This window comes from Chroicocephalus ridibundus, chromosome 4, assembly GCF_963924245.1.
Source record: "Chroicocephalus ridibundus chromosome 4, bChrRid1.1, whole genome shotgun sequence".
Classification (NCBI taxonomy): Eukaryota; Metazoa; Chordata; class Aves; order Charadriiformes; family Laridae; genus Chroicocephalus; species Chroicocephalus ridibundus.
This window is the reverse complement of record NC_086287.1, coordinates 18,623,786-18,650,950: the sequence shown is the minus strand read 5'-3', so window position 1 is coordinate 18,650,950 and position 27,165 is coordinate 18,623,786. Positions and strand designations below refer to the sequence as shown.

The 27,165-nt window shown below is 48.8% G+C and overlaps 2 protein-coding genes and 1 long non-coding RNA gene across 5 annotated transcripts in view; 2 read left to right on the top strand and 1 right to left on the bottom strand.

Moving 5' to 3' along the window:
- The window catches only part of LSP1 (lymphocyte specific protein 1), a 51,370-nt gene extending 41,964 nt beyond the window's left edge, over positions 1-9,406 (top strand). For both annotated transcript variants that reach the window (XM_063333009.1, XM_063333010.1), the window contains exon 11: positions 8,034-9,406. The gene's annotated coding sequence lies outside the window, so the exon portion shown is untranslated. The remainder of the gene's footprint in view (positions 1-8,033) is intronic.
- PRR33 (proline rich 33) lies at positions 5-18,571 on the bottom strand. 2 transcript variants are annotated; one of them, XM_063333007.1, is made up of 3 exons: positions 18,442-18,571; positions 12,575-12,710; positions 5-4,415 (listed from the first exon to the last, which is right to left on the bottom strand). In XM_063333007.1, exons 2-3 carry the CDS (start codon positions 12,593-12,595, stop codon positions 2,778-2,780), a joined length of 1,659 nt encoding a protein of 552 aa, XP_063189077.1. In that variant the 5' UTR covers positions 12,596-12,710; positions 18,442-18,571; the 3' UTR covers positions 5-2,777. The 2 variants fall into 2 exon arrangements, with proteins under 2 accessions (XP_063189077.1, XP_063189076.1); XM_063333006.1 differs by lacking the exons at positions 12,575-12,710; positions 18,442-18,571 and adding an exon at positions 12,229-12,526.
- A 996-nt stretch (positions 18,572-19,567) lies between these two features.
- LOC134515000 (uncharacterized) lies at positions 19,568-25,900 on the top strand. Its single transcript, XR_010070843.1, has 3 exons — positions 19,568-19,759; positions 24,702-24,736; positions 25,887-25,900. It is a non-coding gene; the product is annotated as an uncharacterized LOC134515000 (long non-coding RNA).
- Positions 25,901-27,165: the final 1,265 nt, after the last annotated feature.

Here is a 27,165-nt window from a genome sequence, read left to right as displayed (position 1 = left end):
GCTCTTTTTTCCTACTACAAAAAAGAAGCTTTATTTCAAAGCCAAGCTTATAAATAGCTCTGTCTGCTACAAAACACCTTTTGTTTCTGAATTCTTCTGGGGGCTGTGTTCCTTCTTTTTTTTTTTTTCTTTTTTTTCTTTCCCTCAAGGAGCTGACTTCTGGTTGCAGCATATTGTTTTGCTTGGGTGTTTTTTCCTTTCGTGATGCCCGTTTAGAAGAGTTGTTGTCTTGAATGCCACTTTGAGATGGCAGCAGTACAAACCCAAGCCTTCCCAAAGCTACGGTTTTTGATGTAAAGGAGGAGGAGCCCACCAGACTTGTATCCTCAACCTGCTTCTCTGCCTGTCCTTTTCAGAAACTTATTTTAAGGTCTCCTCTTTGATCAGTCCTCTTCTTTTTCCTGAAGTCTGTTTTGATGCACCAGGTGGGATCCTACTGATCTTCAATTCTTTATAGCAAACAGGTTTTGCTAGGTTGTCTTCAGGTGTGTGGGTTTTTATTTGTTGGTGTTTTTTGTTTCCCCCCCCCCTACCTGAGCTTCTGCAAGCAGCTCAAAGGAAAGTGCCCTCAGCTCTGATCTTTTTCCAGCATCCTTTCTTGAAAGGCCAGCAACTGTTATGTGATGTCCTCTAGGATCCACCCAGTGCTCCGAACAACCACTGCACAGCACCGTTGCCCTACGGGCTCGTTCACAAGGAAGGCTTTTTTGACTGTGAAGAGCAAAATGGCTGTGATAACTTGGAGGATCTTTGGCTTTTAGCTGGCTGTTTTGTGTGCTGAGAGGTCCCTGCTCCCCAGATCCTCTCCAACCCCCTGAACTATGTTCATCCTTTTTCCCTACTGCCAGATCCCTTCATGGTTGCCTTTTTGCTCTTAAACCCTTCTGGCTCACCCCCATGTCACTTGCTCAACACCACCTTATCAGCTTTCTAGTTGCTTGAGCCACAGGTACAGTTTTTCCTCCTCTCCTCCCCTCCCTGCCTGAGCTGCAGGACCTCTGAGCAGGCTGCAGAGCAAGAGGTTTTCTCTAAGTGGCAGTTTGGGCTCTTACCAACTGCCCGAGGCTGTTTGACATTGAAAAACAACTGAACTCCATCCAGTGTCGTTTTCCTTCCCTCGCTCAGCGCAGCGGCTCAAGCTGGGACGTGCTGCAATGGCTCCCAATACAGAACCACTGGTGGAAATTTCCTCTTGCCTCCAGGCATCTATTTGCTCCTCTCCAGTGCTCTCCTGCCAAAGTCTGTCCATGCCTGCTGTATGCCTCTGCCCTTTACTTCTGGGGTGGAAAGGCTAAACCACGCAGCCAGACCTGCCTTCCTCTGCTTCCCGCTGGGAAACTTTAGATACTTGGGTTATCTAAATTATCTATTGGGTTATCTAAATTATCTATTGGGTGATCCAAACTTTAGATACTTGGGTTATTCTTCCTTCTCACTTTTTTTCCTTGGAATAGGGAAGGGGTTACAAATCAAGACGATAAGGCCAGCAAAGTGAAAACTTCACTGATGATTTGACTATAACTGAGCTTTACTGATAGCATCATTGCAAAGTTGGAGGACTTCAAAACGGCAAAAGGGTCTCTTGGTTTTGTTTGTAAGTCTGTTTGCAGTTTGGCTTGGGGACATTTTGGTCAGCTCTGTATCCTCTGCACATGAAGAGAATGTAAAGAGCTGTGTATCGAGTTTCCTATTTGCACTAAACATAGCAATCCTATATTAGCTGTGTAGGAATATCCCAGCATATGACAAAGTCCCTTGTGAAACAGAAACAGCTGATCTCCAGTTTCATGCTTATAAGCTTGGTGGTGGTGGAGATGCAAAGGGTGACTGTAATGCTGGAAAGCACAGTTGTCTCTGAGGATGGGCCACAGTTGGGGATTTTGTTTTAAATACCCTTTTTTCAGAATGTCAGGCACCAGTAGGTATGCAACAGTAGGTATGCTGAAGCAATCTCTTGCTGGTTATCATGGAAACACTAACCCCCAGCTGTGCTTAAAAAAAAAAAAAAGCACTGTAAAATACATAAGAAAACTTGATTACTGCAATAAAGTTAGTCTTCTGTGTGCTATGATTTAGTAGACTGACCTAGGAGGACATCAAATGATGATGTCCAGTGTTTTAGGCAGGGGAACCGCTGTGTGACAGCGGGATGGATATCTTATGCTGTCCCTTGTCTGTGCCCTGAGTAGAAGGATGAGTTTCCACCTTGTTCTCAGTGAACGGGTGTGAGGTGCCCTCCACAGCACTTTCAGTGGAGAAGCTGAAGAGATGGTATGTACCCACTTTGAGTTCAGCTTCAAAGAATCCCTAGAGGACATGTGGAGCAACCCGGATTCCTTCATGTTGTCCCGTCTACAGCTGCTTTTATTTCTAGGTTTTTCTCTTGGTCTTAAACAAACACAACAAAATAAATTCAGATTCCACCAGCCTCCTCTAAACTGGGCTTTTTCTACAGGCCATTTGTCCTTTTCACTGTGTGCCTCCCCTCTCTCCCTGTATTACTACATACAGAGCTTGTTGGGCCTTCTTAAAGCAAAAGTCTGTTTTCCTGGCTCATGACCTGTGGACACGGTATGTTATGCATCTGAGCTTATACACACATGGAGAGTAACCCTTAAACCCACAGCATGAGGCTGCTGGCTTGGAGGGGTTTTATTTAATTTTATTTTTTTCCTTACACTTGGCTCTGCCGGGCAGTAAACCTAGACATAGGTGCTCTCTTGCTTGGTGCCCTATAGAAACCCTCAGAGATGTGGGCCTGGTGGAGCAGCCTGGCTTCAGTTGACTGACCATCCTGATGCTGTTCTGTTAAAGCTCTTGGTGTGCTCCTCGGCTGCTTTGGGTCTAAATCGGCCCACCTCGAACACAGTGGTGATCTTTGTCATGGGTTTGGCAGCCAGCTCCTTCAGTTTCCGGGCGTCAAAGCGTGGCTTATGTAAAAGGACGGGTAAGCGTCGGGGAAGAAAGAGGCTTTCTTCCTTCTGCAGCTTCTTCTCTTCTGCTTGTGGTTTCCTCTCTTTGTTGACTGTCATCTGGTATAAAATAGCATCCCACATTCTTGTGGCCCTTGATTTAAACAGACTGTGGTCTTGACTGATGATTGCTTGAGAGCTGTCTTCCTTGCTCCCTTCCTCTTGTCCCAGCTTTTCTGACTCAGGCTCTGGGAAGTTGGGTACTTCTGGCTGCACCATCAAGTGCTTCCTGAGGCGATGCCAGCCACCAGCATTGGCTCCAGGAGGTCTTGCTTCTTCTACTGGCGGTAGTGTTGGCTCAGCTTTGAGGGGAGGGCTGGTGTTTGATAAGCTGGGGGTCAAATGAGGTTGAATGACATGTTCTGCCTTGGTGTCTGTAGAGGTGGCCCCTGTACTGTCAGCTTGTGCTGGGCTTGCTGCCTGTGGGTGTGCCTGCCTCCACGGAGTGCTGGGTGTTGATGGCTTTAGGATGTCGCCATCTTGCTTGGGTAATTCAGGAGTGCTCTCTGATCCAGATATTTCCACATCAGTTCCATGGGCTGTAGACTTACTGGTGTGGGAATCGGAGGTGCTGGGCTTGGGTGAAGGGGCCTTGATGAACTCTTCAGTAGGAGTAGGCTTGGGCTCCTTAGGAGGCTCTGTCTCTGCAGCGGAAAGGAGAGGAGGCTCCAGTGTGGGAGCTGTGGCCTCGCTGTCATCGAGTGGCGTGGGTATCTGCCCTGCAGATGATTCAGAGTGGCTTGTTTCAGCTGCCGGAGAAGGTGGCCTTTTGTCTTCATGGCTAATGGTTGCTTGGGTCTGATTTGGTGTGGGTATCTTAGCCCTGGGTGGCTTGACACTGTGGAAATAAGCGTGTACCTTGTTGATGTAGGTAACCTCTGGTGCCCTTTCTTTACTGGGTGTACTGGGAGGAGGAGGCTGGGGGTGAACAAATACGGAAGGGTTGCCTGGAGAGGGAGGGTGGGTGTCCTTGCCTTCAGGCTGCTGTGGAGTCTTAGGAGCGCCTGGCTTGTGTAGCATGGGCATGGCTGGGGAGGTTGTGATGCTGAGGTGCTCAGCAATGCGCCTCTGCTCAGTCACCTTCAGTGTGAAAGGCTTGCTCTTCCGGAAAGGGGAGGGGACACGGTGGGTGATGGGCTTGATGGAGAGGTGGATCGGGAGGCTGGTGGTGGGGGGTGCTGCGGTTTCAGGGGTCTCTGCTGGGGGAGTGCTTTCATTGTGCTCTAGGTCAGAGCTGGCCTCATTCACAGGTGAGAGGCTGGACCGAAAGGACTTGGCTTGCTCTGAAGTGAAGACGGCATTTTTCTTGGCTGCCTTCTTCAGCAGCCGCTGGAGCCGCAGGTTGTCCTTCCCGGGCTTTGGTAGGGTGGGAGGGGGAGAAAGGTGGTGGCGGATGGGAGCAGGCTGGATGGAGGACGTCACTGTTATCAGCATTGTCATCTCCTGAAAGAAAACACAAAGCTTAGAGTTGACGTGGGCTTAGCCCTGGGCTAGACTCTAAATACTCATACATAAGGCCTCCTCTTCCTCTTGCCGAAAGCTATGAGTATGGAGTCAGTATTGTGGGAGAAGAACATCCGTCTTGGTTTCCTTAACCTCCCAAGGTAGCCTCGGTTTGTCTTGAGGGTGGCATGGCAGGGCAAGAGGTGTGCTGGGGGGGAAGCTGTATTGCTAAACCTGGAGCCCTCCTGCTCCTAGCATTAGCGCAAAATCCAGTGAGAGCTGCGTGGGACCCCAGATGTTTGCGTCTTGGCAAGTCCTAACAGGATTTGGAAGGAAATGTCAGGAGGAAAACAGAGCAGGTCTGAAACTTCGAAGCTTTGAAACATTCTCCAGAGGCACAAATCGGGAATACTTCATGGCTTTCCAAATTCCTACTCTGATACAATTGTTAGGTACAACAGAACAGCCATAAACTGCATGTATCACTTGAGTCAAAGTCAGCACTGGCCTTGATTGATTTCAGCTGGCAGAAAGACATCCCCATGAAATGCAGGACTTAAGAGCTGTGTTTATCTGATGAGAAAGTGCTTTGTCACAACACTAACTCTGACTGGTGTTTCTTCGTTGTGTCAAGCACAGCGGCAACCTTTCTGGACTCAGTTTAAGATAAAACCTAGTTTTCTCTTCCCTTGGGGAGCATTGTCACCGTCCTCCCTGTATCACCCATTCTTCAGTGAAACAGAAGTGGGTTGTGGTCTGAGTTGCGTCTTATCCCCAATGGTAATTGCAGCTGGACCCACTTTGGCCAACACTATGCTGTTCCTGAGGGGATGCATGACCACTTTTCTCATCCTCTGTCGCTAACTCACCACCATCTTCTCCTCTTTCTGGTGACCGCCAGTCAGATTTCCTGCAGTCGAGCTAAGGGTCTGGGTTGGGATTAGAAATATAAAAATAGTCTCAGTTCTCTTATTTCTCTTCCTGAGCAAGGCTGGGGAACACCAAGCACCCAGCCTCTGACCTGCCGTGACTCTTTGGCAGCCCCTAAAAAAGAAATCTGACTCTGCCCTGGCTCCCACTCAGCACAGAGTTGCTGAGTTTTGCTATGAAATGAGGCATAAATCGCTGAGCCCCTTAATCCCCGGTGCTGGCTGCAACCGAGCATCCTGAAATGAGGAAGAGGAGGTAGGGAGATGGCAGGGGTGCTCAGAGGGGCTATTGCGTGTGCTCTGCTCGGTTCCTGGTGGCTCCCAACCTGCTCTGGTTAGTGTGGATGTGTAGTGTGATACCTATGGTGTGGGAAAATTATCCTGAAGAAAACTCTCCAAAGCACAGAACAGCTATTTGCGTTTGAGTGCCTGGTGTTGTCTTTGGGCTTGCAGTGCTGCGGTCAGCACTGGGCTGGGAAGCTGATCTGTACTGAGCAAGCAGGTGGTGTGTCTGCCAAAACTGGTTGTGGATGGGGGAAAGAAGGATGACTCTTCCAAAAAAAAAAAAAATGCAGCAGCAAATGAAAGCACTGAAGAGGTGGCATGTAGGGCACAAAGACTTCAAGGTCCAGCCCTCACCACGGCGGACGAGCTGTTCTCCAGAGCAGAGGCTGTGGTGGGCAGGCTCTGGGCAGTGTCTAGCAAGTGGTACACCGCTACCACCTGATGCATTTATTTTGGCTGCAGGCATGAGAAACCTCCCACTGTTTTGGCGAGGGGCTCGGAGGGGATTTGTGCCAGATGGGGGGTGACAACTGTTGGGCATTCCCAGTGGCTTATCAGCTTCATGCCTTAGGCACAAGGCTGGGATTAGGACTTGCTCTATTCCAAGAGCTACTCTTAGAAACAAGTCTGTGCTGTCCCCAAAAAAGGCTGAGAGCCCATTCCTTCATCGTATACCTGCTCTCTTGTCCAGCCATGTGGATATTCTAGATTCTTCTGGGTGCGAAAGCCAAAATGCCTCAGTTGGAGAGGTGCATACTTGCTCTCATGCAATGCTACTCTGGTTCTGTTTGTGTACGAATTGGTAATTGCTTGGGTGATTTTTATCTGCTGCAAGGTGAGCTAGTACATGCATCTGATGTTAGGATTGATTGTGGAATGATTTCATCTGCTCCTGTTTAATATGGTCCCACAGACAGCCTGTACAACAAGATGAGCTGTGGTCCAGCAGCACTGGTACACCAGAATTATAAGGTTGACCTGCTTCGGGTTTGTTGTGTTGGGAATACTAAAGAGGCAGTAAATTTCCCAACTACTGAGCAGCTCTTTGAGTGTTTTCCTTGTCCTATGGACTGCTGCACCCTAGAAAAATGTAGCTTCCCACAAGGGTCAGGGCAGGATCTTGCCTGGGATTTGCTATAAACTGCCAGACGCTACTGAGGAGGGCATGGGGGTTCTTGGAGTGGGAAGTTTAAATATAATCTGCATGGATTAGGAAAACTTTCCATCAGCTCCCAAATTTAGAGGCAGCTTTGTGCCCTATAACCTCAAGATTTGTGGTCTCCTACGCTAGTCTCTTAAAATCACTCTTGCTGCTCTCTCAGCATCACAGCTGACTTGAAACCTGCTACGCTGTGGGTCTTGGAGACCCTGTGGGTGGCAACTTCCAGGGTATGTGACTCTGCCAGTGTCTGTGTGTTTGACTAGTGAGGCAGAGAGATGCTAAGAGACAGCAAAAGGAAATTAGCTCTTAATTTATTTGTCTTCCCTGTAATGCTTGGCTTTGAGTCTCCTTCAGCGCATTGTGTGCTCAGGAGAAATTCTGCAATAAGGAAGACTTGAGAACATCTTTTTCCTCCCCCCTGCCAAACTTCTGCATAATGAAGCAAAACTGAAGGGACGGCTGGAGTTACTTTACTGCCAGCAGAAAGGCCAGAGCTGAAAACCCAGAGACAACAGGAAAATACTGCCTGAGAAAGTTGGATGGGTTTCTGATAAGCTGTAAAGGAATTGAGCTAGAAGCTGAGTCAAGAGGCTTTCAAAGGGTTAAGTTTCCCTGCTGCAGGTTGAGTGCCTGTGGAGGTCACCCACTCCTGGACCCCAACTGTTCTCTTGGACTCTGCTCCATCTGCAGTCAACCCCAGACTGGGAATGGTGGGGAGAGTGTCAGCATGGAGGAGTCATTTATCATGCAATGGAAAAGTCATCTGCATGCTGGAGTCCCCCGGCTGCACCAGCTGTCACACGTGGAGCAGATCGAGAGATGCAGGAACCTGATACTGCCACAGATGGTCCCAAGCGGAGAGCTGTGGCTGCTGGGGGCTGTAGGAACACACTCTCTGCTTTAGTGGCTTTCTGAGGCTTGAAGGAAACCTGCTAATCTCTTCCTTGGGAGGAGAGGGCTCATCCTTGGGAGGAGCATGTCCTGCATGTCCTTCCCTCTGCCTGGGCAGTCGTGACCTCTGCCGGGCGTGCAGCCCTCGGCATCTGCCCTGCCATGGGCACGTAGCACGGTTGGCTGTCCTGCAGCGCTGAAGCTTTATGGGCTGATTCACAGGGGTTTGTGGAAACGTATGGGAGAAAACCACCAGTAATTGCTAGAAAGATGCTGACTCTGTACAGCACAGGGTATCGCTCGTGGCAGGCCAAACAAGGTACATAAACTTCTTGTTTTCTTGTCTTGCAGCTGAGCTTGGTCCTGACTCAATGCAACCCTCAATGCCACTATTTCCTCTGCTCCGCAGAAGATAATTGAAGGATTTTTCTCTTCTCCTGCCTGATGTCAGCCTACTTCAGTACAGCCTGACTCTTCTTGGGGTGTGAGCTATACCCCGTGCTGCCTCCAGTTGGATGAAAGGAACCAGATCAGCTGGGAAAACCCATCCCTGTTTTATCCTTCTATGTGACTCTTTGGCTTCTTTTTTTTATTTTTTTTTTTATTTTTTATCTGGCTCTGCTATGGAGATGGGAGGCTGTGGCTCTGCTCCCTCTCTCTCTCTCTTAAGTGTTGGAAGAGAGGGATCTGCTGCCTTGCCGAGCTGGCAGGGCTTTTGCTACATGATGAGGAATTTCTGCTTTTGTGGCTCTTGGTGGCTGGGTGGTGGGAGAGAGGGAGCTCAACAGAAACCTGGTTAAAAAAAAAAAAGTGTCTGAAAGAAGGGCAATGGGCAGATCCTGAGTGTGAGAAGACTGCAGGGACCACTTGTCACACTGTTGGTGCCAGCTGTGGGTAAAGCCTTCCCCTGTTACAACGCAGCCTCTGTCCCTCTACAACATCTGCTTTGAGGGACTTCCATCTACTCTGTGTACCTCAAATCATGTTCAACTTAGTCCTGTCTTTTCCTTTAGTTCCCAGATCATCCTTGAATCACAGTTATGTACCCATGCCACGATGTTCCTACTACTCTTCGGTCCTGACAGTGGCCATAGCAGCTTTGCTTCAAATAGCTGCTGCTTTCCTCTCCCTGTCTAACAGGGGTTGGAGGTCCCCTTTCCTAGGTGAGAAGTACTGATCACTGGCATTGTCTCCCTTCTTTGGGAAAGGGATTTGCTCGTTCTCTGACCTGTGGGCTCCAGTGACCGAAACACTTCTGAATGTCAGAGGTGGTGGGCATGTCGATAACCTGCCTGCTACGCTCCTGGAGGTGGGCAGGATATCTGGGAAATGGCTGCTTCTCTTATGCTGGAAGCTGCCTTGGTGAAAAGGCATCTTAATAAGTTGTTTTGGGAGGTCAGGGCTTGCTGTGAACATGGGGAAACTGAGCCCCTAAAGAGTGGAACTCTGGCCTTGGACCTGAGATCTGTAAATCAGCTCCTAGGGCTGTTTCTGAGCTCTCCCATGTCTTCATGGTGTTAGCATGTTCCCCATCCCTTCTTTAAAGCCTTATTCCTGCCCTCTTCCCATGTCAACATGATTTTGCAACTTGTTTCTGCTCTCCTGGAGCGAGGGCAATTTCTCTCTCTTCCTGCATCAGTTTGCTTTCTGCTTATATTTACTGTGTGTCCTGGATTATTTTTTTTTTTGTACGCATTTAATAAAATCTGAGAAAGATGTTGTAATGATGGCAGCTCTGAGGATTTTGTTGATGTAGGAGTTCCTGCAGCAAAGCTGTCTTCCAAGACCTTGCAGCTCTCCGCTTGAGCGGAAAGTGGAGGAGCAGAAACATCAGGCTGAGCGACAAGAAGAAAAGGAGCTTGCTGTATGCAGGAAAGGGGCCTGCCCTAGTGAGGAGATCCTTGTCATCTTGCTGCATCCTTCATTGTTATCGAGGGTAACTGACTGTAAAATGGGAATAAGCAGTGTTTGGGTGAGAGATGGAGCAGCATGCCGAAGAATTCCTATGGAGTGATCAGCTATGAGAAGCAGAGAGCTTAGCTCCCCAACTAATAGACCTGAGCAGCGTCACAGGCTTCAACCAAAATCACTGGAAATGTCAGCAATACAAAAAAAATAAATTCCTCTATAGCCTGCTTACACGGTTGAGATGAGGTCAATATAGCTGTCTGTACAGGAACCCAGCGCTCTAATGCAGGGACTACTCTATCTGGAACCATCTAATAAAAAACCTGTTTATGGAGGTGATCTTCCGAGTAATAACATTTCCATGGTGCAGAGAGAGCAAATAGATTGTGCTAGCCTTACCTATGCTTTCCTAAAGTGTTAAGAACGGGAATGTTTTCAGATACCACTTCTTGCTGTCATCTTTCTGCTTATTGGTACCCTCATCCTCTCCATCCTCTGCTTCGGCTCCTCCTGCAGGTAGGAATTTAGGGAGTCTGTGTTCCTCAGAGAGCGCTAGGGAGAGCACAGACACCATCTGGCCCTGTCTTCCTCTGCAACGGTGGGATGTTCAAGTGAGGCCAGAGCAGTAGCAATGGGGTACAGAGAGATGTCCTGGCAGGAGGTGGAAGTGGTGTTCTTGTGCCCTTGCATGTGTGCAAACTGGCTGCACCAATTTGTTTCAACTCTGTTCTGCAGTTGGCTGGTGGAAAGGATGGCTAGAAACTTCTCCTGTTGCTATTCCTGTGGCCTACCACGTTGGAGAGTGCAGAAAATGTCTCAAAGGCTGCTTGTGTGAGATTTCTTCTCTAAGGAGGGTCAATTTGCAGGACATATTTTCCCCACTTAAAGCCCGTGTAGACCTAGATGTGGTTTCAACAGAAACAACTGATATAGTTCAGGTTCTGGCTGCAGCACAGAAGGGAACAGGTTATGTGTAAACTCTCTGGGGAGACCAGAGCACTCTGGTGCTGGTGAGGAACTAGGAAAGGACCTGGCTTGGAGCAGATGGGTGTAGCTTTTTATGAGGTACCTGTATCTGCCAGGGGAACTTTTTCCTCAATTAAATGAACATGGGGAGGCAGTGGGGTTGCCAGACTGGTGAAAGACCTCTAAAAAGTGCTTCTGCTCATCTCTTGCTAAAATGAAAAGCAATGCTTTCCTGGTCCCTGTATCTCTTGGCTGTCTCTTTTCCCTGTCCTGCCGTGTTATCCCAAATTGCCATCCCCTCAGCAGGTCAACAGTGCCCAAAGAGAAGGGCTTGAACCCCTCTGTAGGCTCTCAGTACTCTGACCTTGAGGCACACCTCAAGGTGTTGCTTCTCTCCAATTTCTTCTTTCCCTGTGCTGCATTTTTAGATAATGCAGAAGGGGAACGTCCTTTTGTACAGCATCCACTATTAAATGAATCTTTGGGGGCTACAGTAATACTGAAACAGGCTGCTTGTCTTTCCCTGTCAAGTTTCAGAGCTGCTTTTTTTTTCCAACAAGATTTAACAGACGATTCTACAAGAGTGTATGTGAGATGGGATTGAAAATCATGGCCATTGCAATGCCTATTTCCTGCAGGCCGTAAACCAGCATTATTTAAACTCGGGGAAAACTTAGCTGATGGAAAACTCAAGTCTGTTTTGAATGTTGTGCCTTTTTATAGCACTTGCTCTGCCTCAAGACTGGGGCCTAGGCTTCATCTGGTTCCCTTTCCAGGTATAAAATAATTACAGGCTCATTTTTATGACCATCCTTATAAACATGAGCTGGCTAATTAACATATCTGCTCAACCCAGATCTGTGCTGGGCCTCCAGTGAGGTGGTGGACAGGAGGGTCTAAAGTTTCCAAATGACTTTCTTCCTTGAAACACGTCTGCAGTTTCTGCTCTTTGAAGGAAAGGTCAGACTCAGAGACACCTGGGCCTGAATGTCAGAGCTTCCCCTGCCGACACCACCACCTTAGGGAAGGAAAATAAACAAGCTCAAAGAGCGGGACGGCTATAAATAATGAGGTGGCAGCTGATATGCTACTGAACAAGGCTCTGAGGTTGGTCTATTGGTAACTCTTGCCAGCTCAACACACTTTTGCTAATGCTGCATGATATATATATTTTTTAAAATGGGTAAAGAATGGATCTGACAGTGACAAGAAGTGCAATTGGAGCTAACATTTGCTTCAGAAATGATGGACCTGTTACAAGGATCCTGATAATGAGACAGGCTGCAAGTGATTTCCCTGTGATTTTGCATTGGGTCCCCTGAGGGTTTTGGTTGCAGTGGAACAATTTGATTTAGATCATAAATTTCAGAAAGGTGCTTAATCTCTTCACAATAACTCTAAGTAATAGTGGTTTAGCAATGCTGAAGGCATGCGCTCTTCGTCCTTCAAATAAATAGAAGTGTCACAGGCTCGGGACTTTTCAGCGTGATGGGAAGAACAGGGTGGGGGTTAAAGCAAAGTAAGGGGAAAATGTCTTTGGAAGTTATACGAGCAAGCATTGTAAAGCATGAAAGCAGCAAGGTGTTCGGTTGACTAGGTAGTACTTCCCTGAGGTTGTGGAGAGACTGGGTGGCTGCTGTGAGCACCTTGGCTGGTCTCCTGCCTTGCTCACCTCCTCTGGGGACAGCCTGAAACAGCAGCTCCAGGCGCTGGTCCTGGCTCCCATCCCTCTGCTTGGGCTTCATCCTCGCTGTCTGTCTCGTTCATTTAGGTGTAAGTAGACTGAGGATGAGCTCCTGGCTATGTCTCGAGTTGTCCAGCCTAATCCCTTCTCTTCAGAGAGACAGCTAGGGTGTCCAAGCAGGATCTCCAGAATCACGGAGGGATTGTGTCTTAGATGTCTAAAGCATATCAAGCAAGCACATCTCCCAAAGCAAACTGCTGAGTGATGGAACAACGGGTGACCACAAGAATTAGGAATCAATATTAACTGAAGAAAGATGAAATTCAGTACTTACTGATGTGCAATTTGTTTCCATCTGCAATCACTTGCATGTTGGGTGCATCGTGTTACTTGGTTTGGTTTACAAGATTAACAGGTCTTCATTCCTTTGAGATCATTTCGGGTGCTGTTTTCTTGCTACTTTTAGAGCCCTGTAGGTAAATTCAAAACATCAGATGGAAAAGAATATTTACAGTGGCCAATAAGTACAGGAGGTTTCTCAAAAATAAATAAAGTGACTCCTTTTTGAAAGCATGAAAAGTTCCATCAACTAAAATTAGCATGAAGAAGGGCTATCGAGTAACACCATTGCATGCTCGCAGCTTTGGCCCTGCAAAGTTTGGCATCTGAAGTACTGGAGAGGTGAAGGGCAGATGATGGTGATATTGCCAGGACAGATATTCTAGCAGAGTAGCTCCAGGCAATGAAACCAGTTGGAGGCTTTTCAAGTTTGCCGGTCAGATTTACTGTTTTGCAAAAGTCAGGGTTGCAAAATGCAAATTTGGAGCTATGTTTTGATTGCTGCCATCCCCAGAGAGGAAGAGTGCAAATTCTGGCTCCGTCCCTGCTTGTTCCTGGCAAGGGATGTGCTGTATGCGGACCGTGCAAGTGCGGAATGTGCTGCGCTGGGAGCGGAGCGGGTTTGGAGTTGATCAGTTTGGTGAATTTTTGTTGGGGGTTTGCGTGCAGTTTGATCAGGGCAGAGACTGCTAAAGTGAGCTGGTAAGAATGGCACCAATACCCACCTTTGCCCTGGCCGCACATGTGAGCTGCCCAAAAGCCCTGCAGTTATTTAGCACCTCTACCTCTTGGCCCTTGGGCGTTTCATCCCTTTTCCGTCTGTCACCCCAGTTTGGGCTTCACTTTTTCACAGCCTTTTAGTGTGGGTGCCAAGGCAGCTGGGAGGTTAAATGCGCTCACAGGGAGATTGGGGTATGCAAGAGCAGCTTCTCTGGAGGTCTCCAAAGCAGCTTTACACCTGGCTTAAGCCTGGTCTCTTCCATCTGGCTTTTGGAATGCTTGTGAGCTACGCCAGAAAGTCAACTCTGAAGGCAAATTCTTGCTTCTTCTCCAGTATCACCCTGCTAAGCCTCGTTGCTCATTGACCCTGTGTGGTAACACATCTCTAATCTGACTTTGAGTCACACTGTCATAGATCAAGATAGCAAAGCATTTCCCGCATCCATCATTGCTGCGGCCCATCTGGTGAGGCTGGTTCTCATGGAAGGGATGCAGATACATCTTTGGGTTGGTGTTGGAGGTGAGCTTTCCGTTTGCTTTCTCCCTCTCTGTCTCCCTGGTGACTGATGAGATCACACTTGGCTCTGCAGGACACGCTGCTCCTTAGTGCAGCACTGACCTGTGTAAGGATTGCAGGGTAGCTGCTCAATCCTTCATGCAAATACCCTAATGCAATTAATTCCTCTTCGACCAATGACTTTAACAACTCAAAACTTCCATTGTGCTTTAGGAATACTAGTGACTTTGTGTGTCTCTAACACTGAAAATGTTGCTGGGAAGAAAACCAGAAAATAACAACCAGAGCCAACCCAACTGGAAACTTAGAAAAAAAGCCATTATAAATAAGGAAATTTCAACAGAATTTAAAAATGCCCAATGATATGTACCCCGCTCTGCCACTGTCACCACCAAAACCACACCAGCCTAATGAGTGTATCTGCAGCCTGTTCCATATGAACGACGCACAAGGCTGGCTTATGTTTGCATCTGATGCTGAAGTAGGTGTTCAAATCCCTCCCTGTTTCTTATGCCAACGTGTAGAGTTTCTGCTCTTACAGGCTAAGAGGGGATAAGATGGGACAGGTTCTCCTACTGACTGAATTTCACAGAAGGGGTGACACTTTAGAGTCCTCCATGGAGGTGTTGATTGACTCCCTGCCCCCAGGTGCAAGGAGAAGAGCAGTATCAGGAAGGCAGATGGAGTCGTACACAGGTAATTTGGTAATAAGGTAATTAGGTAATAAGAGAAAGGTTATTTGTTGCCCATTATTCTCCTTTTTATGCCTCTGAACCTCTGAGATGCCATGGAGCCCCATCAGGAGAAGGTGTCGGTACCCTGAGGTTCCCCAGCCACCCTGCAGGATTCAGGTAGGTGAACCCACACGCTGGTGAATACTTGCTCTCCCCTGTATCTGAGCAGCTGCTGCAAGAGGTGCATCGCTGTGCGTGGCAAGCGCTGCACCAGGTCTCTTCTAGCTGGGGGAGGGACTGAGATCCCGAGCCCAGATGCCAAGCCGGGGCTATTAGAGGAGCTGGGGAGGAAGCCTGGTCTTCGCTTGGCCCATTTGAGTTGTGTTTCAGATTCCTCAGGATCCCATCGCCTGTAAAATGGCAGCAGTCTGCTGATACTTAAATAGAGGAGCTGATGTTAAAGTTTAAGGCTATTCTGATCTCTGCTTGACCGGCTGCATAAAACGAGTCATTGGATTTTACCCAGGAACAGAAAATAATTAATTATATATATATATATATATATTCTGTCCTTTCTCTGAGCGTACTTACTTAGTACCTGATCTGCCTTTTTATTGGCAACCACTTCAATTAAATTGGAAAGTGTGTTTTGGTGAATGTAGGGCATCTACTCTAACCTTGAACGGCTGATTAAAACCCACTGCAGAAACCCTTTCTCTGGAGCGGGATAAAGAGTAGAAGGGGGGATGGGGGAGAACTGGGTAAGAATTTAGTTTTCCTTCCCAAGTGCCTTTTGTGATTCTCATTTCCTGCCTGCCCTTAATCATGGTAAAAGGTTTATAATTGAAAGTGTCACGAACCAGAAAAACCCCTCTCCGCCCTTTCCCAGTCAGCTTAATCAACACGCTTTCATAGATAACTTCAGGTATTTCAGTGCTGATGTCTGTATAAGTGGACAAACGCACCAAAACTAGAATAGCTGTATCATGCAAAAAAATCAAAAGATGTTGTTTTGAAAGCATTCAAATATGACTTCAGAGAGGCAAAAATAAAAAAAAAAAAAGAAGAAACACTCAGACTATGAATGATGAAACAACTCAAGTAAAACACATTTTCCTGGCAAATAATTTCACTTTGGATAACTTAACCATTTTCGGATGAAAGACAACGTCAGTGGATGTTCCTCTGGAGCTCTGTCTTGAAGGTGTAAGTGCAGAGTCATGGGCAAGTTTGGGTGAGGAAGGAGCTCAGGAGGTCCTCTGGCCCAACTTGTGTGCCAAAGCAGGAGCTGCTTCGGTATTAGATCAGTTTGCTCAGTGTTGGTCAGCAGTTGGTGAATAAGGGGTAGGTATTCTATCTTCTCGGGAGTTACATCTCTCCTGGGTTGTGAAAGAGCACCCGTTTTATGGGAAGGATGTAGCTGATTTTATTTACAAACTGTAGTCTTTAATGAACATGAAGCTGCAGGTAGAATTTCAGACTTCCAGGGCTGTAGAGGTTTTTAGATGCACTTTTATAGGGCTTTTTAGCTCGCTGGCTGGGCACCATCCAGCCATAGGAGGCAGTGATCCTTAAAATGCTGGTGTGCAATGAGCATGGGGGGGTGAGGGTATAAAAAACAGAGAGACAAGCATTTGGCCAAAGTGCCCATCTTTTACACAACTTGTAAAATTATTTGGGCTAATGTGTGAGCACCGTAGTTAAAGGCATCTCCTGCCGAGCGCACTGGCTGCTGCAATACGTCAGCCAACAGCCAGAAAAGATGAGAAGGGCTGATTAGAGCTCCCCTGCAAGTGGCCCTGCCATGCTGCATATTCCTGTGGCCCATCTCAAATAACCAGTCTGGGTGCTCCTACCTACTGAAAAGAAATGCGATATTGGGTTAAGTTGCCTAGTGGAAACTTCTCTAGATCTCTGCCCCAGCCTCTACTTCCTATTCAAGGAGGAATGCTGGTGTGCTGTATCCTCTCCCAGGTGGAGATGCTGTCACTGTAGAAGCATGCCAGGCTCTGGCTTGAGGTCAGCAGGCAGAGGGACTTCATGCGGTTTGAGACCCTGGTTCATGTCTGTGACCTGCAGGGATGCTCTCTTTGGCCTCGGTGCTGTCTTCTAACCTGGCAGCCGGTGAGAGGGGCTTCTCCAAAGGCAGGTGCTCGCTGCACCCTCGCCTAACAAAACCTGATAGCTTTTGGAAGAAATGTGGCCACAGCTGGGATCGTGTCTCTCTCATGTGGTCCGTGCAATCAGTAGCGAGTACGAGGTAGTTGGTGGTGGTTTGCTCTCTAGGCTGGCGTGGCTGCGCTGCAGCAGCTCAAAGGCAAGTCCACGTACACCTTGCTGCTGATGCAGGGAGAAGAGCGGATATCAAGACAGCACAAAATATATATCCTAGAGCAGGACAAGCTACAGGAAAGAGAGGTAAAGCCAATGATGAAAATGTCGCAGGCTGTGAATGAAATTGGTGTGCGATGGCATCAAGAGGTGACATAAGGACTAGATGTAGGGTATGTATTTAAAGCACAGGGTATGCGGCTAAGGTCTGAAACAAATATTTGAGAGGATCATATGCCAAAGCAGATAAAGACACGCACAAAGAGAAGAAAGGGCAAACATAAAACTGGCTGTGGGGAATGTGCCTTGGTTGTGAACCAGATGATAGCAGAACAAACAGAGGATGTGTGCATCAGATAAGCCCTCTTCCAGAGGGATGGAGCAGATCCCCTTGGTCCTGTGGGAGGAGGGAACCAGATCACACTGGGACTGGAGACAAGATGCATGGACACGAGCGCTCTGCAGAGGCAGCCCATCGAATGCACAGGAGTCCTTTGGGACAGAACTAAGCAGATGGGCCATGCTCGCAGGGGGTGGTGATAGGGAAGATGGCGCATGGACGCGGTGTATAACATAAAGACGGACATTGTCTGGAACAGTTGCCCAACGTGTCCAGATCAGGAGTTGAGCTGAGTGCTGATGCATGTGCACAGGAACTAAGGGGATGCTGCAGGGAGCAACGTTTGCATCTCATCTATTTGAAAATAGACCTGCAGCAGGTGGAAACATCTGGTTACCTGTCCCTCCCGTAGCCTGCATTACGTCCCATTTATCAAGATGCTGAGAGGGGAATTTGAGTGACGTGGAGCACTTCCCTGCTGCTGGTGCACAAGCAGCACCGCTCCAGCAGAGGCTGTGCAACCCCGCAAATATGCTCATGCTGCTCCTGCCAACCGACTGGCAGCAAACGGGCCAGACGGGACCACGGGAGTGTTCATCCTCGCATCTGCTGAGAACCGCCCAGGCTGCACACACACTTGCACACACGCACACACACACGTTTCCTTTTTCACTTGGTTGATCAGTGGGAGACCTGAGTCTCGATGCCCTGTCAGCAGCGGGGACAGTCTATAACTGGCAGGCAGGTGAAGGAGGCTGGTGAATACCGTTGCCAAACTGAGTCCACGGCAAACATAAAAGGAGAAAGAGCTGGGGGACTCCCCTCCCACACATCCCCACTCTGCTGCCAGTTTGGGCAAATACAGTATTTCTTGGAGACGTGCCCAGCTGGTGCAGTGCCCGAGGAAAATGAGCCAGTGGAAGGTGGCAAAAATGCTTGATGGCACTGAAAATGCAGCATGAAGGCTGGTTTGCTGTGTTAGCACTTTTGGCAGAGCTGAGATGGGGGAACAGAGGCCACAATACCTGGTCTGGCCCCACATCCCCATGCAGGTGCCGCTCTCCTCGGCAGCTCGGAGTGCCCACCCCAGCTCCCCCACCCGGGAAACTCCTCCTGGCCGCAGCCAGGGTGCTCAGGATGGATGCACTCTGTCCCTCTCTCACACAATGAGTTACAAAAGCATTGGCTCGAGCTGGGTTGCGGGAGGGAGGCGAGGGGATAAGCTGCCGGACAGCCGGAGAATACAAGCTGGAGAGGGGATTTTGGCTCGTGCATGTTACCTGGTGAAGGGGAGGCTGCAGCGCTGTGCTTCTGCTCCACGGCTTTAAAAGCTCGTCTCTACATCCTCGGTTGGGGACCCTTTCCTACAAGCGGCAGGGAAAGAGTGGGCAGGAACGGATCTGTGACCCGGGCCAAAAATACCGCCTGCCCTGCAGCTCCTAAAGGTTTTCTCTGCTCCTACAGGCTGGGAGAAAGAGGGTGCTGGAGCTGCCAGGCACACCGGAGGGCATGCTCTGCACCGCCGGGGAGCCCTGCCAAGGGAGGGTGGGAATGGGGAGCCGCAGCCTGCGAGGTTTAGTGAAATGGAAACCGTGAGCCAGAGGGTTGTCCAAGGCACTGCAATCCTCTGCCGGCACAGCCGTGCAACTGCGGGGGCTGCTCGGGCGGCAAAACCCCTCCGGGAACCTAGAGGATCCTAGGTGGGGTCCAACCATCTGGGGTTTGCCCTCTCTAAGATGTCCTTACTTAAATAATGCTTTTACATCACGCTAAGAAGGGTGGCTTGAGGTCAGACAAGCTCTCTGGCTGCATTCCCGCTTTCTTGCTTTTTGATCCAGGTCTCCTCAAGCTCTGATGCGTGGCAGAGCCCTGGTAGTCTCAGCGAGAGGTAGGTGCGTGCCACACACCACCCACACACAAACACACAGGCGACGTGTGTGCTACATGCTTCTGACTTCTCACACGCCCCATGACTGCTTGTTTCAAAGAGCATTGGACGGCAGAGGGTCCCCAAGCCCTCCGCAGGCTCTAACCCTGCAGAGCAACCAAAGCTCTTTATGTGTAAAGGGGCAGCAGGGAAGGAGGGGGTCCTGCCTGGTCGGGAGAGCAGAGGCTGCTGCTGTGTTGAGATTGCAAGAGCCGGGGTGCCACGACCAGGTTTTAAGCAGTGACCATGCATCACGGAGCTGTGGGGCCCCCACAATTTGTTTCCGAGGTGCCTTTGCCTCAGATACCCCTCTTTAAGCTCTGCCTGCCTGGTGGGGTTGTAAATATAGAAACATAAGCCCCGGAGTTTTTTTTTTTTTCTCCAAACATGTCCCTCCCATCTTAGCATCATCTGTGCAATTCCTCCAGCTGCTCCTATACATGGTATGACCTTTTTTTTCCCCTTCCCTTACTCCCCCCTCCCCATGCCCCCGCCCCATCCCCACTCCCTTCCCTTCCTTACCCAGCGCAGGGGGTCTGGGGCCAATCGGCTCCTCCAGATGATCAAATGTCACTATAAGTTGACAGCTGCATCACCTTGGGACGCTCGCAGATCCCAGCCTGCCCGTCCCCTTCAGCAGGGAGCTCGGTGCTTCTCTTCACTCCTCCCAGGTAAGCAGGAGCCCTGGCGAGGGATGCTGCCGGGGGGGTAAAACCGCACAGAGGCTGAGCCTTGGTTTGAATAGAGAAGCATCAGGGGAGGGTAAGGGTCCGCTAGATCCAGGATCCAGGACAGGATCCTAAGGAAAAGGCACTTTTCCTTCCTGGCTTTTGTTAGGTATTGTGTGAGGCTCGTGCCACTCGCAGAGACTTGTGTGTGCTCTGAACTCTCAAGGATTAGTGGTGGGAGAAAAGACCCTTCCAAAACCAAGGTCCAGGGCTGGGAATGAAGTGGCATCTCTCAGGGCATTTGGGAAAACTTGATCCAGCAGTGGGAGGGAAGCGCTGACCTTCCCTCTCCTGTCTTCTGGAGAATGGGATGGCTGAGGCGGGAGGGATGAAGGGCAGGATGATTAGGGAGCTGCCGGCAGGCGAGGAGGGCTGCGGGGTGTGGGGCTAAAGGGAGAACCGAGAACCACAAATGTGGTCGTGGAAAACTGACCCCTTCCACGATAAAGAAGAAAATTAGGAGAGAATCCCCCTGTGTGCGCAGAGGGGCAGGAGGAGGGGGTTACATTCAGAGTGGTGACGGGATGCTCCCTGTGTGGGTGAATCCCCCCATGTGTGGGGGGCATATCTCTGCCCAGCCTGCATCTGCCCTGCGGGGCACAGCTCCTCGTTTTTGGGACTGGGGGGTATCCTGCAAAGGCAGGAGTGTCACCAGCACAGGTGGCTTTGATGACAATGATTTGTGTGCGAGCCGTGCCACTGGTGTGGGGGACCTCCAGTGAGGCCACAGGCGATTGCCCGGGCAGTCAGCTGTCCCTTGTGGGCGCAAGACCTGGGGGAAAGGCAGGGGCTATAAGCTAACCATGCTATCTTTTAGTCCTCTCTCTCAGTTTTGTTGTTGCTACAAACCCCATGCAGGGATCTGACAGGTCATATCACCCCGAAGACAAGGATAAAGGGCACATTTTGGGGCAGGGGATGGGGATTTTGCTTTGCGTCAGTGGAGCCTGCAGCAGTGTTTGGGTCCTGCCACCCTGTTTCAGCAGCAGCGCTGCCGTGGGCACTTCCCTCCCCAGCCCCCGCGGAGAGAAACGCTTTCTGCTGGAAATTACCAAGCAGTTCAGAAACAAAGGGAGGAGGCAGAGGGATGGAAGAAATATAGATTTTAAAAAGTATATGTATATACTTTTTATATAGAAAAGTATATGTATATATTTAGTAGTTATATATAATACGCATATTTTTTAATATATACATATATGTATATAAGAAAATAGATGCACTGGGTTTGCAGCAGCTCCTGCTGGGGGAACGTGGCCGTGTGGTGCTTGGTGGATCGTACCCCTAGTCCTCGCCTGATAGCTGTCCCTGCCTGCTCCCGTTGCCTGTGCATGACCACTTTTGTCCTTCCCCCTTTCTGTGCGGCTCTTGCTACCTTGCCTCCTTGTATGGCCTGGCTTGGGAGGGGGTGATTGACAGGTGGGTTATTTCCAGGGATGGCCTGGAGGTGCAAGGCAGCCCATTCCCCCTCCCGGGTGCATTCTCAGCTGCTAAGAGGCTTCTTGGGATGTGCTGGCTCTGCTCTTTCAGCCAAGGACAGGAGCATTTGGGGCCAAAAGGGACGTGGCGTTCCTGCCCCACCTGGGACTAATGAGGATCGGGGTATTTGTCCTTCCAGCCGTGACCCGCTTAGCTTGAACAAAATGCAGAAAATAACCTTTGCTTTCACCTTTAAGGGGTGGGAGCAGGCAGGAAGTTTTTGGTCTGGTGAAACTTCCCCATGTGTTTTGATTTCCTTCCAAATGGTGGGCAGTATTAACTAATTGATTTTATTACATCCTCAAACCTCAGTCAGGACCAGACCCCATTTTTCTGCCACTGTACAAACAAAACCCAATTATTGCCTTAAGGTGCTAACAGCCTTAATCTTAGGTTGCATTTGCTGTGTGTAAAATAATTTCCACCAAAGGGGTAATCCTGAGCCAGCTGGAGACTTTCCATTGCCTTCAGTGAACTTAATCCTAATGGCAAAAAATACTGCTCTTAGCGGATTGCTTTCTTTATTGCCTTTTGGATGTAAGTATGGTTTGGTTTTATTGGCTGCTTTGATGACAGAGTTAGCGACATGGACAGTGCTGGGCATCAAAGAGCCTCTCGTCTCAGGTGGCTGTTCCTATGATGGTCTGTGTTTTGTCTCCGGCTTCGAGGAACCAGATGGCTTTTGAATGCCTCAAAGCAGACAGACACCTTGTTCTTCTTGAGGCGAGACCTTTTTGGCTTTCCAGCCAGGGCAGTGGCAGTCAGCTACAGCCTCAAATACCAGCTCCTCCCGACAAAGTGACCAAACTTGGCTGAACATTTGGCCCTCGCAAAGCTGAAATCTCCACCTCCCCCTGGATTTTTTTGTCCCCCCTGCCCTAGCCTGTGGGGTTTCTGCATCTGGCTCATCTCTGCACAGAGTCTGCCAATGCACTTGATATTAATTCATTTCGTCCGGGGCCGAGAAACCCCCTCAGGGTTGGGGTCCGCTGGTGTCAGGGATGCTGGCATTCTCGCTCGGCGTTTATAGCACACGGACAGATGCTATGTAAAATCCCATTCGCATTCGCAGCGCTTGGATTAACAAATATGGAAGGGTGTAGGGGAACAGCCAATGTGACAACCCTCAGCAAGATGTCCTTAGAGCTAAATTGGAGACTAGATGAGCTCATTCCAATAACTGTTAATGGAAAGCCTGATTGCAAAGACTCCCATTGACTTCATTTGCTTTGGAAAGAACAGCATGCGCTGCATTACGTGCCTATCCTACACGGAACAGACGTTTGCTCTCTGTATGCATACACAGGGCTCTCGAGCTGATCTCTCCTCCAGTATTGAGCGTTATTATTCTTGTTCCCACCGGAGTGAGAGGGAAGAAATGTTTAGCCCAAAGCCCTTTAAAAGTCCTTTTTTTTTTCCCCTCCACTTTGGGAAGAAGGAAATCTGGATTTATAAATTAAAGGCAGAATCCATAGGAGGATTGGTGATTGCCCTGAGTCTTTAGAGATCGTGCATTTTGGAAGGAGCTAACAGCTGGGCATCTGGCAGGTTCCCTGTACGGGCTTTTGCCAGGAGAAGCTCTGCTGTTCCGCTGCATAAACCAACATACCATCAAGTGTTATTACTGATAGCTTGAATAACTTTTGGAGGCTGAAATGAGATTGCAGACCTATTATACTGCTAGCCACTGTGCAGAGAGCAAGTGGAAGTCTTTATCCTGAAGATTTGATCATCTAGATAAAAAAGACCAGGGGAGAGAAACCAGAGATGTAGCATCCACGTTACAGAAGAAGCAGCAGGAATTGATGCAGCAGAAAAGCCATTTGAAGAGCTGAAATTCCTCCCAAACACAAAATTCCTCTGAGATTCCTCCTGCCTGGTGGGGTTAGAGTCCCCAAAGTACTCCTTGGGATAGCTGTTGCACTTGAGGAGTGGTCAATCACAGCTACCAAGTTAAGAGCAGCCAAGACATCACTGAACCCAAATCTCATGTGTCATAGCAGTAGATCACCCTCCTGTCCAGCTACTCAGGTCATAACACAGCCATTGCTGGGACTACTTCCGGGGCAATACTGAATTTCCAAAAGACGATAAATGAGGAACTAGAAGAAAAAACGCTGGCTGTTTACTGCTGCTTAGAACATGGGGTTTTAAAATCCTGTTGGTGTTAATGCGTGGTGCCCAGGGTCATTGCTGGGGAAAGGAGAGGATCCCTTACAGGGCAGGGTTGGAGCCTATGGGATTACTGCCTTCCTCTGAAATAGAAAGCTGCTGAGCTGCAGTTGTTCCTTTTGAACCTAAGTCAGCCCACCTGCTCCTTCAAGACATCTCACATATATCAGCTGAGTAACGAAGTAATGAAAGTCACGGTTAGAGTTTCCCAGTGAGGAGGAGTCTGGCTTTCTAATTTAAGACGCACCATGGATTTGGAAGAAGCTTTGGGGGCCCTTCCCCACCTCTTCCCTGGCCTCAGGGCAGCTGATGCTTTTAAGAGAGCCATAGTGTTACTACAAGGTCATCACCAAACCTGGTGCGGTGTGTGATATTGCCACGTTGCTCCCCAAATAGCAGCATCACTCCCTCTGACTCCATCTGAGGCTCCCATACACACATTTGGGGTTCAGCAAAGATCAGCCGAGTGGCCGTATCCAGCCCTGGCTCTTCCCTGGCTGCGGTTTTCCACAGGTGGTGGTCTGTACCCAGCCCTGACTCGGGCTGTGCAGAAATGCCAGCCACGAGAGCGCCGTGGATGGGTTCACTTCTGCCCTGCGGTGCGAGGAGTGGCTGTAACAAATACAACTGGTTATACCGATAGGAATTGCCTAACCAGGCATTTGGCCAGTTCTCATCCTAAACTAATCAACAGATAATTGTTCATTCATTCATCAGCTGCACAAGCCAGACACTACTACTTAAGGCACTTTTGGGTGCTGACAAATAAGTAGTTATCTCTGGGTATATTGGTGGTTTCAGTTATTTTATTGTTTTTAGCTCTGACTAATGCTTTGGAGCCTGGCGCCTTCCCACTTGCAGAAGTGTAAAAGAAGGAAAAATTTCTCCGATCTTGCTGGAGCGAGGGAAATGTCAGATGGGTGCGAGAGGACACCCGTCTCCCTGAGCTTTGGAGTTTTGTAACTTAAAGCCAGGTTGACCGGGCACGTCTTTCCAGATGATCTTTTCCTCTTCCCCTCTCCTTCTCCTCTGACCTGGCTGGCAAAGGTCCATGCTGTTCCCAAAATGGCAGTGTTGGTGGGGGGTTGGCTGCTGTGTGGGAAAGCAGGTGCCTGGCTTTTTTTGTCCTCAAATGTCAACCCATCTGCTCCTGCCTTGGCATTTTCTAGGAGGCACTCCTGGTAATAACACTTTTTTTTTTTTTTTTTTCTTCTTCTTTTCATCTTGTGTCTAGAAACTCACTGCCAGCATGTCTGATACCGAGGAAGTGTAAGTAGAGAGAACGCCGCCTGCGTGTTCATCTGTTCAGCTTGGCTCCAGGCAGCGGAGCGAGGGCATCCCCACGGGGAGGAGAAGCTGGGTGCCACTTCATGCATGGCCCAAAGCCCCCCCAAGCACTGGGGAAGGGGTGTCTTGGATTTTGGGTGTCAAAGGGTCCATCAAAGCTCACCTGACACCTTCCCTGTCCAACATGGGACGCCCTTCAAACATCTCCACCCAGCTCAGCCTGTCCTCGGTGGCCACATCACTACTCCTGGAGGAGGGGGAATTAAACATAGAGTATAATTGAGGAGCTGCTTTCTGCCCTGGTTTATGACCAAACCCAATGGGGTCATTTGACATTTACACATCAGTAGGTACAGAGGGGAGACTTAGGGCAATTGTGGATCAGAGGTATCATGGACAGACCTGCAGTGGTCAGTTAGTCCCCTCCTCTGCTACGATGCAGGCTCAGCTCAACCTGTGTCATTTTGTCCAGGCTACTCTTAAAAAAAAAAAATAATTCCAGATGAAATTTGGCACTTTTTTCATGCAATCTCTAACTAACACGTCCGTTGTTGAAGTTCTGGCCCCAGGGCTGCTCTGGGCTTTGGGTTTCATGCAAGGTGATGGTAGAGCAGGAGAGGCTGGCAAGTGGGGGCAAGGAATGGGAACGGACTGCAAGTATGATGTTGCTACAGCCACGGGATAAACATTGAGCAGCATCTGACTCATCCCAAATTTTTATTAGACAGCCCTAAGGTTCAGGGAGGATGTATGGGTTGGCGTGGGCCATCGGCTACAGGCTGGCTTGCCTGGCACACCAGGGCTGGGGTCCAGCTTCGTCAGCCCCTGCACAGCGCTATGTATAGGCATCATGCTATAGCCCTGTGGCGACAGCATTATTCCTGGGTATGGATTCATACGCACCATCAGAATGAGCAATGCTATTTAAAATAAAACCCAAGCCCAATCACTTTACTAATCGTAAAACCAAATGGCTCCTGGGAGAGCAAAAGGAGAATGGGGGAAAGAAGAAACAACTGACTTTAAACAACAGTGCATTGGGTTGCTTCAGTGTACGGTTTAAAGCTTGGTGATAATATAGAGTGGAAGGAATATTTATCTAGTTTCAATAACCTTTTTTCCTCTCTCACAGGGAGCAAGCAGAGGGTAAGTCCTAAATCTGTCTCTAATTTGCTTCCATGCAAGCCTGCAGCATTTGCTGGCCATGTCCGTCTTCTCCTTTCTGCCCACTGTTGCTATTTTAACAAAAAGTGCTGGTACTATTAGACAAATCTGAGGTCTCTTTTTTTTTTTTTGTGCGTCTGTTTGTCTGACTGTCACCAGCTCCTGGTGATTTGACACTGCTTGTAGCCCCGAACTGATGCCCTGATTTTGGGGGACCCTGCTGGTTTTTGCAGGGGCACTGCCATCTGCTGGCAATTTATTTTGCAGCTTTTGTAGATATAATTTTTTTCTGTTTTAAAACATAGAAACCCGCAATATAGACAAGCAATATACACAGAAATGTACAAGTTTGTTTTCTTTGCTGTTTTTTCTTATACTCAAAGGCCCTCTCTGCCACCTCTTCCCTTCTACCGTGCGTGTATACCTGAGTTCCCAGTGCCCAAGAAAAAATTCAATACAATATTGCCTTCCTCTCCTTTTATACCTCCTTTTTTTCCCCCTCAAAGTCATTTTATTTGCTATTTTACTTACTGATTTTGAAGCAGCCTGTCAGAGGCCATCTTGCCCGGCATCCCTGTGAGTGCAAAGGGCTCTGCCTTGGGTAATGTCCTACTGGTGTGTCAAGGTTGATGGTTGATTTGTCTGCTTTTTTTTTCCCCCCCTCCCCTATTTCAATGCAGAGGAATACGAAGAAGAAGGTAACAAAAAAACGTGGAATGTAATTTATCCTTCTTTGATTCTTGGTCCTGCTTTTGACTTGTCTGTATTTCACCCTTCTCTTTGGTGCTTGCCGCTAAAGGTGATGTGAAACACTTGATCGATAAATCAGTCGGAAACCATAACTGGCCAAGGTGGGGTCATGATGTGCCGAGCCTTCACGTTATGGTGAAACGCAGTATCTGAGCCATAGGGGATGGTTGTAAAGCTTGGGAGGTAACCTGTCTGTAAACTCAGAGCATTTTAGAGCAGGGACTGGTGCAGAGCCCACACAATGTGTCATCAGTGAAATCCTGTCATTGTCATTTTGGCAATGTCCACGTACTGAGTTTAAACTTTGAAACTGAAAAGAAGAGCAGGTTGCCCAGCTCCTGAGGAGCACCCAACAAGGTACTGCCAATGATGGAAAAGGTGAGGCAGAGAACCGACTGGCAAAGGTGAAGTTTTTTGACACACTTTTAGCTGGCAAAAGGTAATTTGACAAGCTGCGAGAGACAGAGTGCAAATCTGGAAAGATGGAGCATGAAAAG